This window comes from Hemiscyllium ocellatum, chromosome 16, assembly GCF_020745735.1.
Source record: "Hemiscyllium ocellatum isolate sHemOce1 chromosome 16, sHemOce1.pat.X.cur, whole genome shotgun sequence".
Lineage (NCBI taxonomy): Eukaryota > Metazoa > Chordata > Chondrichthyes > Orectolobiformes > Hemiscylliidae > Hemiscyllium > Hemiscyllium ocellatum.
The window spans coordinates 45,233,080-45,250,449 of NC_083416.1; the positions used below are offsets into that span (position 1 = coordinate 45,233,080).

The 17,370-nt window shown below is 38.0% G+C and overlaps 1 protein-coding gene across 15 annotated transcripts in view; it reads left to right on the forward strand.

Moving 5' to 3' along the window:
• The window catches only part of ankhd1 (ankyrin repeat and KH domain containing 1), a 158,620-nt gene that overhangs the window by 23,809 nt on the left and 117,441 nt on the right, over positions 1-17,370 (forward strand). For all 15 annotated transcript variants that reach the window (XM_060837176.1, XM_060837177.1, XM_060837186.1 and 12 more), the window contains exon 2: positions 14,171-14,324. In XM_060837176.1, the coding sequence (XP_060693159.1) occupies positions 14,171-14,324 (154 nt within the window). The remainder of the gene's footprint in view (positions 1-14,170; positions 14,325-17,370) is intronic.

Consider the following 17,370-nt stretch of genomic DNA (forward strand, 5'->3'; position numbering starts at 1 on the left):
AAGGATGCAAACATTATGCTGCCCAATTTTGTCATCAACAAATTTGAATATTTGACTTTGTGCCATTGTCCAAGTTGTTAATGACCATTGTAGATAATTAGGGCACTAATGCAGATCCCTGCGGGATACCACTCCTATCCTTCCAATTTGAGTACTTAGCCGTTTTTCCAATTCTCCTTAATGCCAGTCAACCAATTTCCATTCTGTGGGTGAATACGCCTTAATTAAAAGACCTGTGCTGGACTTCCCCTTCTAGAAATGTGTATAAATAGCCTCCATTGACTTTCTCTATCCATCATCTTTGTCATCTCTTCAAAAAAATTACGCTAAGGTTTGTCGGGCATGCCCTCCCCTTCATGAGTCTATGCTGACTCTTCCCAATTCACTGAAATTTTTTTGAAGTGATCAGTTATCCTATCCTTTGATTATAGACAGATGTTAGGCTAACTAGTCTGTAATTCCCTGCCTTCTCTCTCTTGCCTTTCTTAGAGCTGGAATGACATGATCAATTTCTAATCTAGGTACAAATTCTGAATTCGGATAATTGTGAAAGATTATGCTTAGGACTATCGGTGTGCTCTCCTATCACCCTTAATATCCATGGATGAAAACCATCAAGTTCTAGGAATTTGTCACTCTTCAGTCATTAGGGGAAATTATTGGAACTATTTAAGCTACCTTTATTTAGACCCTGTCCCTGTTCCTCTGTTAATTTCTTTGGGACTACCAGCAAGCTATCCTTCTTTACTGCTGTGAATACTGAAGCAAGGTAATTGATCAGTATATCTGCCATTTACCCATGGCCATCAACAGTTTCCCCATCCTGATTTAGTGGATTGTTAGTACTCTTAACTGGTTGCTTTCCCTTTTACTGCAAAAAACTGTAAAATCTCCATTTGTCTTTTATGTCACTTGCAAATTTGTTTTTATAATCAGTGAATGGTACAGCACAAGAACTGGCCTTTTGGCCCATCATGCCTGCGTCTCTTCTGTGCAGTCTATATCTACATTCTCCTCAATCATTTATAGCGAAACCACGAATCGCAAATTCACCCATCTGAGCCACAAAATACATATTAACATCCATTGGTAAAAATTGTGTATCCAAGATTGTATCTGTGATATTTAACCTACTTTTAAACGAGCTCCACATTTGCAAATTTCATCATTTATGGGCATTCTTTGGAATGGAACCCTTGCAGGCACTGAGGAATGACTGTATTACAAACAAGGGTCCTAGCACTGATTCCTGCAGAATACCACTGACCACAGATCTCCAGTCAGCAGAATGCCTTTCCATCGCTACTGTCTTCTATTACCAAATCTGTATCTGACTTACTGGCAGATCCCAACAGTGCCTTTGTGGATTTCCACCAGGTACTGCAATTTCCTCCCACAGTCCAAGGATATGCAGGTTAGATGGATTAGCCATCGTAAATACGAGGATGCTGGTAGGTGGGTGGGATGCTGTTCAGAGGACTGGTGCAGCCTCGATAGGCTGAATGGCTTCTATCTGCACTATAGGGACTCTATGATTTGAATTAAGTGAATTTTGGCTTTTGGAAACTCCAGCAGATACATTCCTAGCCTGTATATCTTTTCTTGATTAGGCAATCGGCTTGATATAGATACATTAACATCTGTATGCCATGGTGACCAATACTGTATACAGTACACCAGATGCTGTCTATTCTACAAGGGTTAACTTGGTTTCTGTCTTGTGCCTTGTTGTCAACATCCACTGAAATGAGGGAACATTGCTCTTTCGAGAAAGCTTGGATCTCACTTAAAGTTACAACCAACAAACTAACCATAATATTACCCAACATACAAAGAGTGACTGAAAATTTTGGATTTGTAGCCAAGCTCAAGAATTCTTAAATGTGGAGATCAAAGTTATGCTGAGACAGGAAATGGATTGTATTGAAGGCTCAGATCATACGAAATATTATTCGGTCAATATGTAAAGGAAATGCCATAACACCGTAAGAAATACTAAGAGTGTTGTTCAGCCCCTCAAGCCTGCTCTACCATTCAGCAGACTTGTGGCTGTTTCACCATTCCTCATGTGCACTTTGCTGTGGATTGCCTTACTGATCAAGAATCAGTCTATCTCAGCCGTGGATGTATACAAGGACTCTACAACAGACTTTCTGGTAAGGAGTTCCAAAGACATTCAATCCTCAGGGAAAAAAAATCCTTATCAATCTTAACTTGGCGTTTTATACTCTATGATGGGAAACATCCTCACTACACTTACCCTGTCAAGTCCCTTAAGAATCCCAAATGTTTTAATGAGATCATCTCTCACCTTTTAACAAATCCAATGAATAGAGTTCTCACGTACTTAGCATTTCTTCATAAGATGATCCCTCCTACCAGAAATCATCCAAGTGAACCCTTTCTGAACTGCCTCCACTGAAATCATATCTTTCCTCAAGGGAAGCCAAAATTCACTTCGCATTTCAGATGTGGTTTCTTCAACACCTTGTATAATTGCGGTAAGATTTCTCTCTTATTTTACTCCAATCTCTTGAAATAAGGGTTGACAATCCATTAGCTTTCCTGACAACCTGCAGCAGTTCTGTTTTATGTGTAAGTAGCCCCACGTCCCTTTGTGTTGCAGCTTTCTGTAGCTTTTCTCCATTTTAAATAATTTTGTTCCTTTGTTCTACCTTTTGATCTGAACAGCTTCATTTTTCCCACACTATACTACATTTGCCAACATTTTGACCACTCCCTTAACCTATCAATATCTCTCCTTTAACTGTTTCCTTCTTGCAACTTTTCTTTCCATATACTTTGTGTTGTTTGCAAATTTGGCTATAACATTCTTGCTTCCTACCACCAAGTCATTAACATGGGTCACAGCACTGGTTACAGGTCATAACCTGCCTATGCCATTATGCTACCTGTAACACCATGGGCTGTTTTCTTATGATGCAAACTTCTATGCGATACCTTGTCAAACGCTTTCTGGAAGTCCACATACAACACATCTATTGGTTCCCCTGTATCTACTCTTAATTGAGACTTCCTTGAAGGATTCTAATGAATTTGTCAGACGCTATTTTTCTTTTCATAATGTTATGGACTAGGCCACACTAAAAACATTCTTAAGCAGGCAGTCTAGACCATTATTTTGAAATTTCATTTAAGTGTACAGTGAAGATTATCTGGTGTAAGTTACCAAGATTAACTATTAGGTTTTAAAACAGACAAAAACGTATTCATGGAATGACAGAATGCAACACCAAGAATAGAATAAAGAAACTCTACAGAACTCGGTCTATCCAAACTAGGCTTAATAATGCTGTTCTGAATATACACAACTGTCCCAATAAGCAAACCCCCTTAAACAGTTTTAAATAAAGGAACAGATGTTTACAGGTTGAAGTCGGAAAGGCAGAGAGAGTGAGTCTGTTCACATAGTCCATTGCTGAAGCCCCAACTAGTTCTGGACTGACATGCTCAGCTAGAAGCTGACTGCTCCCCTTCCATTGCACAGGTCATTTTTAAAACATGACCACTTTGGCCTGAAGTCTCATCTGTTTACATATAAACAAAAAGGCCTCTGAATACCTTTTAATCTCTGTACAAAACCAATCTAACCGGAACTGGGAGTGTTTTATTACCCTTCTGAAAAAAAAACAAGGACACAGTACCCTTGATAAAAGGGGCCAGTTTTATGACATTAAAGCCATGCTGACTCTGCTTGATTACATTATGATTTTCCACGTGTGTTGCTATTACATCCTTACTGATTGATTCCAACATTTTCTAACGTTGATGGCTAGGCTAAACATCCTATAGTTACCTGTGTCTTGTTGCCTCTTTTGGATGTCACATTGCCAGTATTCCAATCCTCCAGTACTTCTCCAGGATCCAAGCAAGTTTTGGAAAATTACAATAAATGCATGCACCATCTCTTCTTCTTTTAGGGTTATAGGATGCAAGCCATAAGAGCCATGGGACTTGTATGCGTTTAGGCCCATTGCTTTGTTTAATACTTCCTCCCTAGTGATGACTCTTAATTCCTCCCCTATATTTGTTAATATTAATGAAATGTTTGAAGTATCTTCCACTGTATAGACTGATGCAAATTGTGTTTAACTCCTTTTCCATTTTCTAGATCTCCATATTTAATTCCCCAGTGTCATTTTCTCAGAGGCCTACTTTCACTTTGATCCCTCTCCATCTTTCATATGTTTAAAGAAGCTCATGTTTGTTTTCAGAATGCAGTATTTCTATGCTACATGAGTACATAGAAGTTAATATTTCAAGAGAGCAAATTTTGGGCATTGCTTGGATTTGGCAATAAATTCCATTTATGTTCATCTTCCTTTCAAGTTTTATTTATCTTTTTACTACTTTTCTAAGCCTTATCTTGGGCCGCCTTGGTTTTATTTTTTGATTACACTGTTTCTAATGTGCTTGTTGTGAATGTTGCGCTTATCAAGATGAGGGAAATTGCTGGGAATTTGTTTGATTATTGGGAAATATTGGTCAAATCCTCTGTGCTGCATTCAACCAAATACCAATGTGGATCAAAGTTTGAGACATTCTGGTTATGTGCATGCATCTTCCATATGCATATTGGCTTTTAATATTAAAAAAAACTGTTGTATAACATTCACTGGAAAGGTAATAAACCAAGAAGACCGGGAAAGATGTCCAAAAACTTGATTTAGTTGATGTTTTCAGGTGTTAAAGGAGTGAAAGAGAGGTTGATTGCAAAGGAGTTTGGGGCAGAAATTCCAAAAACAGGGGACCTAGTCAAGTGAATAGAGTTGCTGCTGTTGAAATGATATGGGTGACTTGCATAAGCTCTAAATTGGAGGAGCACTGATTTGGAGAGTAATATGGATACGTAAAATGACGATATAAAATGCATAAACATGTAATTCATTGTATCCAGACTGCACCCATTTCAAGCTTTGTTCAAGCCACTTTCCATTCTTCTTCAACTAAATCTGTCAGTGTATCCCGTCTTCCCTTGAGACTATGAAGCCTTGATAAGTGCCCCCAAGTCAATTTTTTCCTCAGCCATTCCCTGAGGTAATAAGTTTCACTTTGTAACCACCTGCATAGAAAATGGGAAGTAGCAAGGCATATATGGACTTGGAAATTTCAGACAACCATTTTAGACATAAGATAGATTTGAGAGTGACAATTGGATGGAAAGACAAGGAAGTCATGTAACTTGCTCAGACTATTAATAGGATTCTGTCTCTAGTTTCCATTATGCATTATGAATGATGTTGGATTTTAAGTACTTGGAATCATAGAGATGAATACAGCACAAATACCGACCATTCCGTCCAACTTGTCCATGGTGAGCAGATATCCTAAACTAATCTAGTCCCCCTTGCCAGTGTTTGGCCCATGTCCACCTCAACCCTTCCTATTCATATACCCATCCAGATGTCTTTTAAATGGTGTAGTTGTACCAGCCTCCACTACTATTACTTGTAGCTCCTTCCATACACTGAACCACCCTCTGCATGAAAACATTGCCTCTTGGGTCTCTTTACACCGTAAACCTATGTCCTCCAGTTCTGAACTCCCACACCAGGGAAAAGACCTTGTCTATTTACCCTCTTCATGCCCCTCATGATTTTATCAATCTGTATAATGACACCCCTCAGCCTCTGATGCTTCAGTGAAAATAGCTCCACCTGATTCAGCTAATCTCTATAGCTCAAACTCTCCAACCCAGGCAACAACCTTAAATCTTTTCTGAACCGTTCCAAGTTACACAACATCCTACCTGTCGCAGGGAGACCAGAATTGAACACAACATTCCAAAAGTGGCCTAACCAATGTTCTGTATAGCCCCAACATGACCTTCAACTTCTATACTCAATGCACTGACCAATGAAGCAAGGTTACCAAATGCTGCCTTCATCACCCTGTCTGCCTGCAATTTCACTTTAAGGAACTATGTGCATGCACATTGCTTGTCAGCCTCCTGTCTGAAAATCTCACCTCCACCAATACGCTCTGTCTAAGCTGTCAAGTCAATTTTATAGTCAAATGGCCAGCTCTCCCTGGATTCCATGTGATCTAACCTTGCTAACCAGTCTATCATTTGGATGCAATTATAGGAGACATGGTTAATAAGTTTGCAAATTGCATTAAAATTGATGGGGTAGTGGACAGTGAGCAAGGTTACCTCCGAACACAACGGAACCTTGATCCGATGAGTGAATGGGTCAAGGAGTGGCAGATGGAATTCAGTTTAGACAAATGAGGTGCTGCATTTAATGGTAAGGACTTGGGGAGTGTTGCCAAACAAAGAGACGTTGGGAGTGCAGGCTTATAGTACCTTGAAGATGGAGTTGCAGATAAATAGGGTAATTAAGAAGGTGTTTACCTTGTTTGGTCAGTGCAATAAATATAGGAGTTAGGAGGTCATGTTGTAGACTTGGGTTAGGCCACTTTTGGAGGATTTGAGCTATAGGGAGAGGCTGAATAGGCTCGAGCTATTTTCCTTGGAGCATTGGAGGCTGAGGGGTGACCTTTACAGAGGTTTATTAAATCATTTAGGGGTATGGATAGGGTGAATAGCCAAGTCTTTACCCCAGGGTGGAGAGTCCAAATCTAGAGGGCATAAGTTTAAGGTGAGGGGGTAGGTGTGTGTATGGAATGAGGTGCCAACGGAGGTGGAGGCTGGTACAATTGCAACATTTAAAAGGCACCTGGATGGGTTAATGAATAGGAAGGGTTCAGAGGGATATGGGTCAAATGCTGGTAAATGAGACGTGACTTGGATTTGGTTAGCATTGACATGTTAGACACCTCTGTGACTCAAGTGTTCAAGAGGTTGTCATGTGATTATTGACATCTAGGGTTCTTTGGGTCAGCATAACATCTTCTGAAAGTGCAACACACTTACATTAGGGATTTTCTTTTGATTTTTGTTTTGTGTGCTGGTCCTGGAGAAGGATTTGAACCCCTTAATTCTTCTTTTCTGATTTGAGATATTACCAGCTGGGCTGGTGCAAGTCTTAGTTCTGTTTTAAATAAATTCTTTGAATGATCCATACTTTGGCCTTTTTTTTTGAAGATGTGCAGAAATTTTTAACCGCAAATTTTATTTTTGATGCCTTCCATCAGCAATCTAAAGAAACTGATCAGTTCTATACACTTCACTGATCTCCTGTTAGTCTACTCTTGCTGTTTATCTGTGACTGCTCTTGACTAACTGAAATGAGAATTTCTTGTTTAATGTTCTGTACCTGTTGACTTAATTCAAAATTCATGATGGAGTTCTTCTTTGGAACTGATGAATAGTTCCATGCAAACAAAAATATTAACTTTTTTCAGATCTTAACTGACATTGTATGTCTACAGTATTCAGTAATATTGCAGTCGGTTTCAAACCATTACAAGTACATTTTGGAAATTATTGACAGTGGAGTTCATTATTATAGGTACAAGTATAATATTTGCTACACAAGTATGTTAATCTCTGCCTTCTATTAATTTGTTTCCTTTTTTTTATGAAGCAAGTGGTCTGCAGATGGTTGTGGCTCCATATGTTAATATTTAATCAAGTTCTAATTTGTTCTTCAGGTTGTCCCAAAACTCTAATATTTTGTTAACTTAAGTTGGAATGTGCAGGATTCACTCCCGTATGTCATGAATTTGCATGTCTACAAATTATTTCTTTTTGTTTTGATTGATTAGATTAGATTACTTAGTGTGGGAACAGGCCCTTCTTGTCCTTTGCATCCTGTTTACCCTTTTTTTTTCTGTAATGCATTCGCCCCCTCCCTCAGTGACACTTAACCAAGCTTTCAAATGTACTGAAGTCATGATAGATATTTAAATGCAAGTTATTCTACTTCTCTCTCTCCTCACTGCCCTGCTTGCTTTCTCTCTTTTGCTTCCTTAGCATTTGGTCGCGCGCTCTCTCTTTCTCTTCCACACTCTCCCACTTCCCCTTGTGCTCACGCTCTCTCTCACAAATATAATCCTTTTCTGGTGGCTTTTTGAATCTGTGTCTCTCCTATATAGACTGTATAGTGTCAGTTTTGTTACTGTCTTTCCCTTTGTGTGCCAGCTCTTTATTGTATGTATCTATCCTCTTTATTTCTATTGTGTTTACCTGTTCTTTATTTTCCCTCCTTGTCATTCAGACTCTTTGTCTATATTGCTCTTGTTCCCACTAGCTGTCTCACTCTCATTGTGTGGACAGATCACCTCATTCATTTGTGCATGTTTTAGTTTTGAGTCAAGTTCTATTTCTGTTCTGCGATCTTTAAGCACATATATGCATGACAAAGTTGGATGCAGTTTAACAACAGGGCCAGCTACAGAGCCATAATGGAACTGAATGCTGGAGATAATGCTAATTGATTGGGGTGGATAGAATAGGACATTGAGTTGTATGTAGCGCAGTGGTGTTGTCATTAAGTCTTGGCCCCTTTTGTATCTGAGCTCTTTTCATTTGGTCATGTACTCAACTGTGGTTGACCCAAGTGTAAGAATATTTCTCATTTGTTCTAGCACAGATAAATGAGTTTACCTTCAGTAATGAAAAACACTTAGCTGTCTGGTAAAACAGTATTGTCAGCTCTGTATTGTATTGTACCAAATTGACACTACTTTTTCCTTGCTGAAGTGTTCCTTTTCCTGCTGGTTTGGTCAGATTGAAAATTTGAGAGCTGTAGTTCAATTATGAAACCCAAGTACTTTGGAATTGTGGTGTTGGTGTCAGTTCACTCTATTCATGCTTATGTTGATGTCAAAATATTTTAATTTTGAAATACCTATCTACACGGCAGTATAATATTTATTGTAAAGCTTTCTAAGGTTTCCCTCCATCTGTTCCCAAGGTAAGTTTAAGCATTTTATGTGTGACACTTGACAGACGGGTCAAGTCAGTCTGTTAACATTTCAATTTGAAATCGAACATCCCTTCTCCATTATTCTGATGCTTTTGCTCCAGATACTGTTTCCTCTGTCGAGTACACACACACAACCCCCTTTCATCTCTCCTAAGTATTCAATATGATCTGCTATGATCCCACTTACAGTACTAGTCCAACTGGATGTTTGTTTGGAGCTGATCACATTTGGAGAATGTGTGTGGAAGGACCAAAGATAGGAAAATGCTCAATAGGACTCCAGAAGCATCTTTATTTTACAAACACTTGTGAAATGGGTACTCTGAGAAAAATAAGATTCTAAGTGATGAGCTTTTACCTTAAACCAAGCTTGCAGACTTAAACCAACTAAATCTTCTTTTACTATCATTTTTCACTGCAATTTTTCCAGCATACTTTTATACTCTGGAGAGCAGTTGCTTTTTATCCTGGATTTAGGTGCATAGGTCCCAGCTTCCAATAAATACATAGGTATCTCCCTCCCTGTATAACCACCTGGTTCAAATATAGGGGTTGTTGATAAGACAATTGTCATGGTTTACCAGACACACTTGGATATTGCACTAACAACTCTTTCTATAATTGGGCTGTTATCCTTTCAGAGCTACTTGACCCATTCCAATTCTCTATAATTTGCTCTTTCTCTCTTCAAACATATAGGACTTGAATTATTTGGTTAAACATGCTGGTCTGGATGTCTGCAGCCTGAAGGTCTGTCATTTTAATGTTTTCAAAACTGAAACCCATCAGTTTCTGTTTAGAGCATACATTCATTCTCAGCAGTTATGTCTGTAATGACCATGGTGTTTTCCTGCCTCAAAAAGCTGGGTCAAACGTTGACCCATCATTTGTGAACAAACTGAGTAAACCGACTCTTAATTCATCTTAAACTGAAACTAAACTCTTCATTTTTAATCCTTAATATAAACCTGCAGTAGAGACAGTTTTAATGATTTTTATCACTGTCTTCCTCTATGATCTGTCGTGTATGGCCCACCATAGCACCTTTAACTGTCTTTAATTTAATCCTGTTATGTTTTTGCAGCAGCCGGTATGTTTCCAACAGTTTTGTTTTTCCCTGCTGTTCTTTGCAATATTATGAGATATTGCAAAGTATTACTGTTGTCATATTATGCTACTACTTGTTTCTGCACCATGGAAACAGAAATGTGGCCAAGTTAGTACACTTACCAGCACTTAAGTTGCTATTAAAATTCTTCCTATATTGGATCCTTGGAACTATGGGCTTTTTTGACTGTAGACCTCCAAATGTTAGGTACGTTCACTGTTTGCTTGACACATGTTTTCAGTGGAAAGTGAGGACTGCAGATGCTGGAGATCAGAGCTGAAAATGTGTTGCTGGAAAAGCGCAGCAGGTCAAGCAGCATCCAAGGAGCAGGAGAATTGACGTTTCGGACATGAGCCCCCCCCCCCCCCATACAAGCAACACATTTTCAGCACGTGTTTTCACTGCCCTCCGAATCCATAAATATACAATTCTTTGTATATTACATTATATCGTCATCTTGTTTCACCTTTTTGTTCATGCTGTGCACCCTCCATCACTCCTTTTGTTCAGTTTTTCTCTCCCTCCCCACTCCCATTTTGACCCTTTTCAATAATGATTGAAGTGAGAGTTTTGAGCTCAAGGACAGATGCAAGTAAAACTTGTAGAAAGTCTATTGGCTGGGTAAACTCTGCTTAAAGCTGATCATAATTCCTGAGTGTCTCCTGCTTCAGGACATTAACACTTGTTTAATTGTGCATGTCTTTTGTACAGTTATAATTATTTATTAATAAAGATACAAACATTTTTATTAACCAAGATTCAGTGCCATTGTCTCCATTGGACTTGATATGAACTATTCTAATTTTTTCTGCAATGCCTATGATACAACAATCCAGTAACTGAGTTGCATGATTGCAAAACTAAAGAATAATTTGTATGTGACCTTGATGTTTGCCAAATGAATATAAAGTTTGATTTCAATGGGATTTTGCCAATGTGATTCTAAAAATGTATGCATAGTTTCACACGCTTTACTTGAAATTAGGGACCACAAGTTTGTTGGAAAGGCAGTCAGAGCAGCATAAGTGTGGTTGCTGAATTTGTTTCTCTTTGAAGAAAGAAACCTTAAATTCTTGGTGCTGTATCCAAAGTAATTGAAACACAAGCATAGGTTGACAGCATACAAGATAAATCTCATGTGCGGGCTTGTGTGTGCCATTTATCAGGAAGAGGTTAAGTAGTGTGATAAGCATGATTAGTGCATCAGGTTTTTGGGAGAGACAAGGTATTGCTGTTATATGGAATGATATGAGAAATTCCAGCTTTAGTTTTATAAGAATGGAGATGGTTCAGGGATGACCTGAGGGAGATCTTCGAAGTCTGGGAGGATTATGGTGAAATAAGTGATTTTTGCTTTCGAGATAGTAGTGAATGTATTAATTTAAACTATTCCATAGGAGGAAAGGACAGATTAGAGAAAAAGAAGTTCACTAGAAAACAAAGATTTTCTGCCATAAATTTGCTGTAATTTGTTTTTCAAAATATTTTTAAGAAACTATATTTCAAATATAGGCAGCCAGTGACAAAATTGGGTTAGACTGGATTATGGAATGATACACTTGAGTTGACTTTGTACCTGTTTTTAAGCTATGAACTATGATTTTTGTGCAAGGTAAATTCCAACAACCGTATGAATGGTAGAGAGCTTCATGCACAGATGTTAATGCTAGTAATCATTTAGCAGTCCTGTCCTAATGTGTAGGATTGCCCCACTATCAATTGCCATGGTCAGGCTTGTATTGGCAGAAGAAATAATTTGGACATGGTGTATAGTATCGTCAGTAAAGCAAAATTTATTTCTGTTTAATGAGAGTAAGTTAATTGATTGTTATAACAATGTTAATAAATCTTATTCTTTTTGCTCGTGAGAATCTTAAGCAGCTTCTAAAATTTATGGTTCAGAATCAAAACACTTGGTGCATATACTCTCAGAATCATTTTGAGGAATTAAAATGGCTGGTTTAACACAATTCAGTTCCTTTACCACTAATATGGAGTCCTCCCGAGCTGAGCTTTTCCATTTAGATAACTTAGTAATTTTCCTTTTATCTTCTGGGCAAGAATATTGTGCAATATTTAATGATGGTACAATGTGTTTTCCTCTGGACAACAATGTATAACTAATGTATGTGGTTGAAATTTAATTTGTGAAAATTAAATGTTATAATCTCAATTTTTTAGTGAAAATTACAGGATAGCAATAACAGTAAATGGGATACCTTGTTTGGAGCAGGGACCACCCCCCGATGTACCTAATGATAAAAATTGTTATTCAGATATTGGTTCCAGTCCAGTTAATGTAGTGCCTGTACCAATAGAACAGCATCTTTTTGCCCCGCTAATGGTGCTAGTGTCCTATAGCATTGATCCCTTCATCCCACACGAGTCCTTCAGCTATCGTTTTAACCTTCTGTTTGGTTTATCTGAATGATAATTGGTGTGTAGTTCAAGCAGCACCCCAGAGGTCATTATTTTGCAAGTTCTGCGTTTAATTTATACCCTGAGGGGTGAGATGAGGAGGAATTTCTTCAACCAGCGGTTGATTAATCTGGAATTCATTGCTGCAGAAGGTTGTGGAGACCAAGTCATTTATGATATGTAGCTGTTATAGAACAGCACATAGAGGAACCACCTAGATTCTTCTTTTCATATTTTTTTTAAAAGCCATTTGAGTTAGAAAGGAGCAGAAAATCAGAAATAACCATAAGTGGAACAGTGACAGCAAAGCCTGCTGAGCGCGAGAGCATAGTTTTAGGTTTAACATCTGCACCATCATAGGAAATACATGAATATAATTCTTTTGTTTCCCTCCTTTTAAGAACATTCAAATTAGGTTGCTTTCTCTGAAAGCACTGGCTTTCTTATTATGAGCACCAGCCTTGGGTACCTCAGCAGTATTGTGAGCATAAGTTTCAGCAAGCTTTTTGATTGTAGATGCTCTTATGGCTGAGCCTTGTCCTGTTCTCAACAGATGTTGAAATTCACGTTTTACAGCTGGAATTACTGGATAGCAATCAGGAATGGGAATCCTGGATGATTTTTCTTTCCTGCCCTATGTAATATTCTTACTGCAGCTTCAGTTGTGATCAGCGAACTTGGTACATCCAGAGAATGGACTTCAGGTTTGTAAAAGCAATGCTTTTACTTGGGATGTTGTGGTGGGGTGGTAGTCATATTTATTTTGGTATTGTTAGTGTGGAGAGCAATACATAAGTGTCATATTATCTTGATTTTACTTTTGAGTATGTATGGTATTTGTACTTGTTATTAGGGTGAAACAATTTTCAAGTGTCTGAAATTATTGTTCAAGATATGTTAACTGTGATAAGCGGACTGAAATAAGAGTTGGATGTTGTATGTAATGGGGAATTTTTAAATTAAGTTGATAAAGAACAATCTTTATGCTCCCGTTTGAAGAGAATGGGCCCAAATTCTTTATCCTGGTCACAGTATAAATTAACGTAAATCTTTGCAAGCATCTTTGTAATTATTCCTGCCTCATTGCCCTTCCCTTCAACAGCCTGCGTATGACTTAGTTCATTGGTTGATAGTTTTATTTGCTAGCCTTTGATCTTGCTTTTTAGTAATTTGGTATAGCCCTATACATAGCTATTCTATATTCCCTTGGGACTGAATGAAATGGTTCATTTACTGAATTTTGTATAAAATAATACTTCATAAGTGGTAAGTGAACATTAAACACAGATGGTTGCCGTATGGCATTCTGTCTCTTCTCCTGTGGAAGCTTACACTTCAGAGAAGTGATGGCGCTGAAAGGGACAATTGTCACAAACTACTCTTGCCAGTGTACAAATGCAGTGTGTATTTCAGGCCCTTTAAATTATATTTGAGTCAGTGCATATAACAGCAAGGTGCAGCTTTTTTTATTTAAAGCTAAGGCTCTGGAGTGTTGAATTGAGCTTCTATCTCAATATTGACTAAAGTGTTTTGTAAGTGCCATAATTATATATGCTGTATATGAATTGTATGCTACTTGTACAATATGTTAAGTGATCTCCTGTTCATGCAATTTTTATGCATGACATTTAGAATTCTGTATAGTTTGTGTAGCCTGCCCTTGTTTTTATTTGCCATTCTCATTCTTAATTTCCTGAGCACGTCCTGTTCTTCAGTCAAGCAAGTTCACTTTTAGAAGAAGGAAATGCTGCCTTGCAACTTTAACCTAGGATTGTAATTTCTTTTTCAGGTTGAATCATTCATTTTGGACCAGGAAGATCTGGATAACCCAATGCTCAAAACAGCTTCTGAATTACTGTTATCAAGTGCCGCAGATGGTACAGACCTCCGAACAGTGGACCCAGAAACACAAGCTAGATTAGAAGCCTTGCTTGAAGCAGCAGGTATTTTTTTTTTATACAGTGTGATTTGTAATTTTATCATAACCCTTTCACAGAAATTTCTCTGCATTATAGATTTTCAAAATGCAATAATGCATATAACTTCCCCAGTCATATGTTTTTTTGGGTAGGTTAAGTAACCAAGATGGATAGCTAAATTTCTATCCTTTTTGGTAGTACATATTTCTGTGACATGTGCCCACTTCATATGTTGCAACATGTTGATATGGCATTGTGAATGTTATCTCATGGGCAACAATACATTCATGTGCACATCAGAATAAAACAATCCTGTAAAAATGGTGTATTTTACTCCAGCAAGCTGTCTTCCTTGTGTAAATGTTTGCTTAGTTTCAAGCATTTAGATTATTGTCTTGGTTTTACAGTGATTCCCTTTTTGATGATCTGTATGAATTTAGGAGTGTATATTTTTACTTGATGGCATCTATAGATTGTAATTGCCATTTCCCTTAATTTATGTTCCTTATTGTCACAGAGATCATGAGATATGTTTGAGTCATGTTACAACCACTAATTTGGTGGCTGATCTGCTTTTTGTTAAACAACTTCTGGCTATTGTTTTGGAACTAACTTTTTGACCAAATAAGAAGAGCTGTGCAAGAAAAATGCTACTATTTATTGGATAAAGAACCCATCAGTAAGGTCAGAAAACTAATCCATTGCTGTAATGGTAAATGAACAAACTTTTTCAAGTCCCCCTCAAAGCACTACATTAAGTTAGTAAAGCGGGGGGAGAGTGGTTGATTTGGTCCTTCAAGCCAGCTCCAGTTTAAAGAATGACTGTACCTCAATTTCGAGTAGGAACAGATTATTGCACATGATAGAATCTTTACTGAAAACAATAAATGCTGGAGATCATTGGGTCAGGCAGCATCTATGGAGAGAGGGGGTACTAAGGAAGAGTCATCTAGACTGAAAATGTTAGCTTGTTCTCTCTCAATGGATGCTGCCTGACACGCTGTGATCTCCAGCATTTGTTTTCGGTGCCTTAATCTTTGTTTACCTGATCCTGTCCACCTTCCTTTCCCAAAACAGCCTCCAGACTTTGGAGTGTGATTAGTTTTGGTGATAATCAATTGGCTTTGTGATTCAGCTTCCATTAGCCCACTGGGATTAATTATCAGTCCTTTTGCCCTAGACCTAAACATCCTCTGCCTTTAGTTTCTACAAACTCATCTTATCCATGAGACTCATCTGTTAACTGCTGATCACCTTATTACCCATGGCACCTAGAGCTGGTATTGTAATTCGTTCTTTCTCCTTGACTGTTGTCCCCTTCTTTTTTTAAAAAATTTGTCTCCATTACAACTTTCACAAAAAACCTTTTTAATCCTACTGTCATTGCAAATTACCATCGTATCGCCAATCTCCTTCAAAGCCCATGAATGTGTTGTTGCCTCATAAATCTATTCTCATCTTTTCCTGGACCTCCACAATTGAATCCTTTTTAGGTTTGTCCCAGTTGCAATTCTGGTCAGTGTTAGCCTATGGAACTGTGACAATGGAAATTTTTCCTCTAGACATGTCTGCAGGTTTTGATACTGTAGCTCCCGCATTGCTCTTTCAGCGCCACTCCACTTTTGTCCAGCTAGGTGGGATCGCTTTCACTGTTATATGCTTACCTAGCTGATTGTTGACAAAGAATCACTTGCAAAGTGTTCTCCTCCTACTCCTAAACTGACATTTTAATTCTTTGAACACCTCTTTTTTCCCATCTACATATTGTCCCTTGGTGCCATCATTTGAAGATATACTGTTAGTATTTGTTTATCGTGACAACTTGCAGTTTTATTTCAGAGCCACAATCACCATCTCTTTTGACTGTTGCTAAATTATTTTTTCAATAATCTGATATCTCCTGTAGTGAGAAATTTCCTCACATAAATATTGCAAAGTCTGGATTAATTGTTTTAAGCTCCGTTCCCTAGCTATCAGTGACATCTTTGCTTGGCATCTGAGATTTGGCCATTGTTTGGAATACCTTGATGTCATATTTGATTGAGATAAGCTTCAAACCTCTGCCATTACTAGCACCACCTGTTTTTATCTCCCACGAGTTACCCTCCATAACTTGATCATCTGAAAGTCTTTTGTAAATGTCCAGCGGCAAGGTCAATTATTTCATCAAACTACTTGCTTTACATACATTATCTATTAGTCTTTCCTGTAAAATTAAACCTTTTTTCCAATCCTTTCATAGTCTTTCTCCTCCATCTTTATAATCTCCTGCAGCCCCAAAGTGCTCAGATATCTGCACTCCCTTGATGTTTTAATTGTTTGCCATTGGGGGCCTAACCTTCAGTTGATTAAATCACAAGCTCTAGAATATATCTCTTATACTTTTGTTTCTCATTTTTTGTCTCATGACATGCTCTTTGAAATGCTCCAAAGAGTATAAAACCATTTTTTGTCCATGGAGTTTTATTGTAATGTGTATTGCATAACTACCTGCAATGGCTTATTCAGTGTCGTCTTTTTGAAAATTCTGATTTCTAAATCTACCTCTGCCAAATTGTTCTTCAAGTCAATTCTCAGCATTAAGACTATGGTTTTCGACATTTTGAATTTATTAATTGATTAACATCCAAACTCTTAAATTTTGAGGGATGTTGGTGGTGCAATGATCTTGTCACTAGACAAGCAATCCAGAAACCCTGATACTGGGGAGTTGTGATTGAAATCCGCATAACAGATTGCGAAATATGAATTCCTAAAAAAAGTTTGGAATTAAAAAGCTAGCCTAATTGTCATCAAACCCACCTCATTCGCAATCCTTTATGGAGTGAAATTAGTTAGACTCTATTTCGTCTGGCCTCCAGCTCCAGACATTTGTTTGAATTGGCCTAGCAAGCTACTCAGTTGTATCACAATTGCTTATTCAAATCTGAAGAAAGGAATAAAACTGGATGGAACACACGGTACCAGAAATGACTACCTAGCCATGACAATCCTGTAAAGTCATCTCCATTAACATCTGAATTTGTGCCACAGCTAAGAGGCTTGTGCCATAAACTAGTCAGAACTTGTC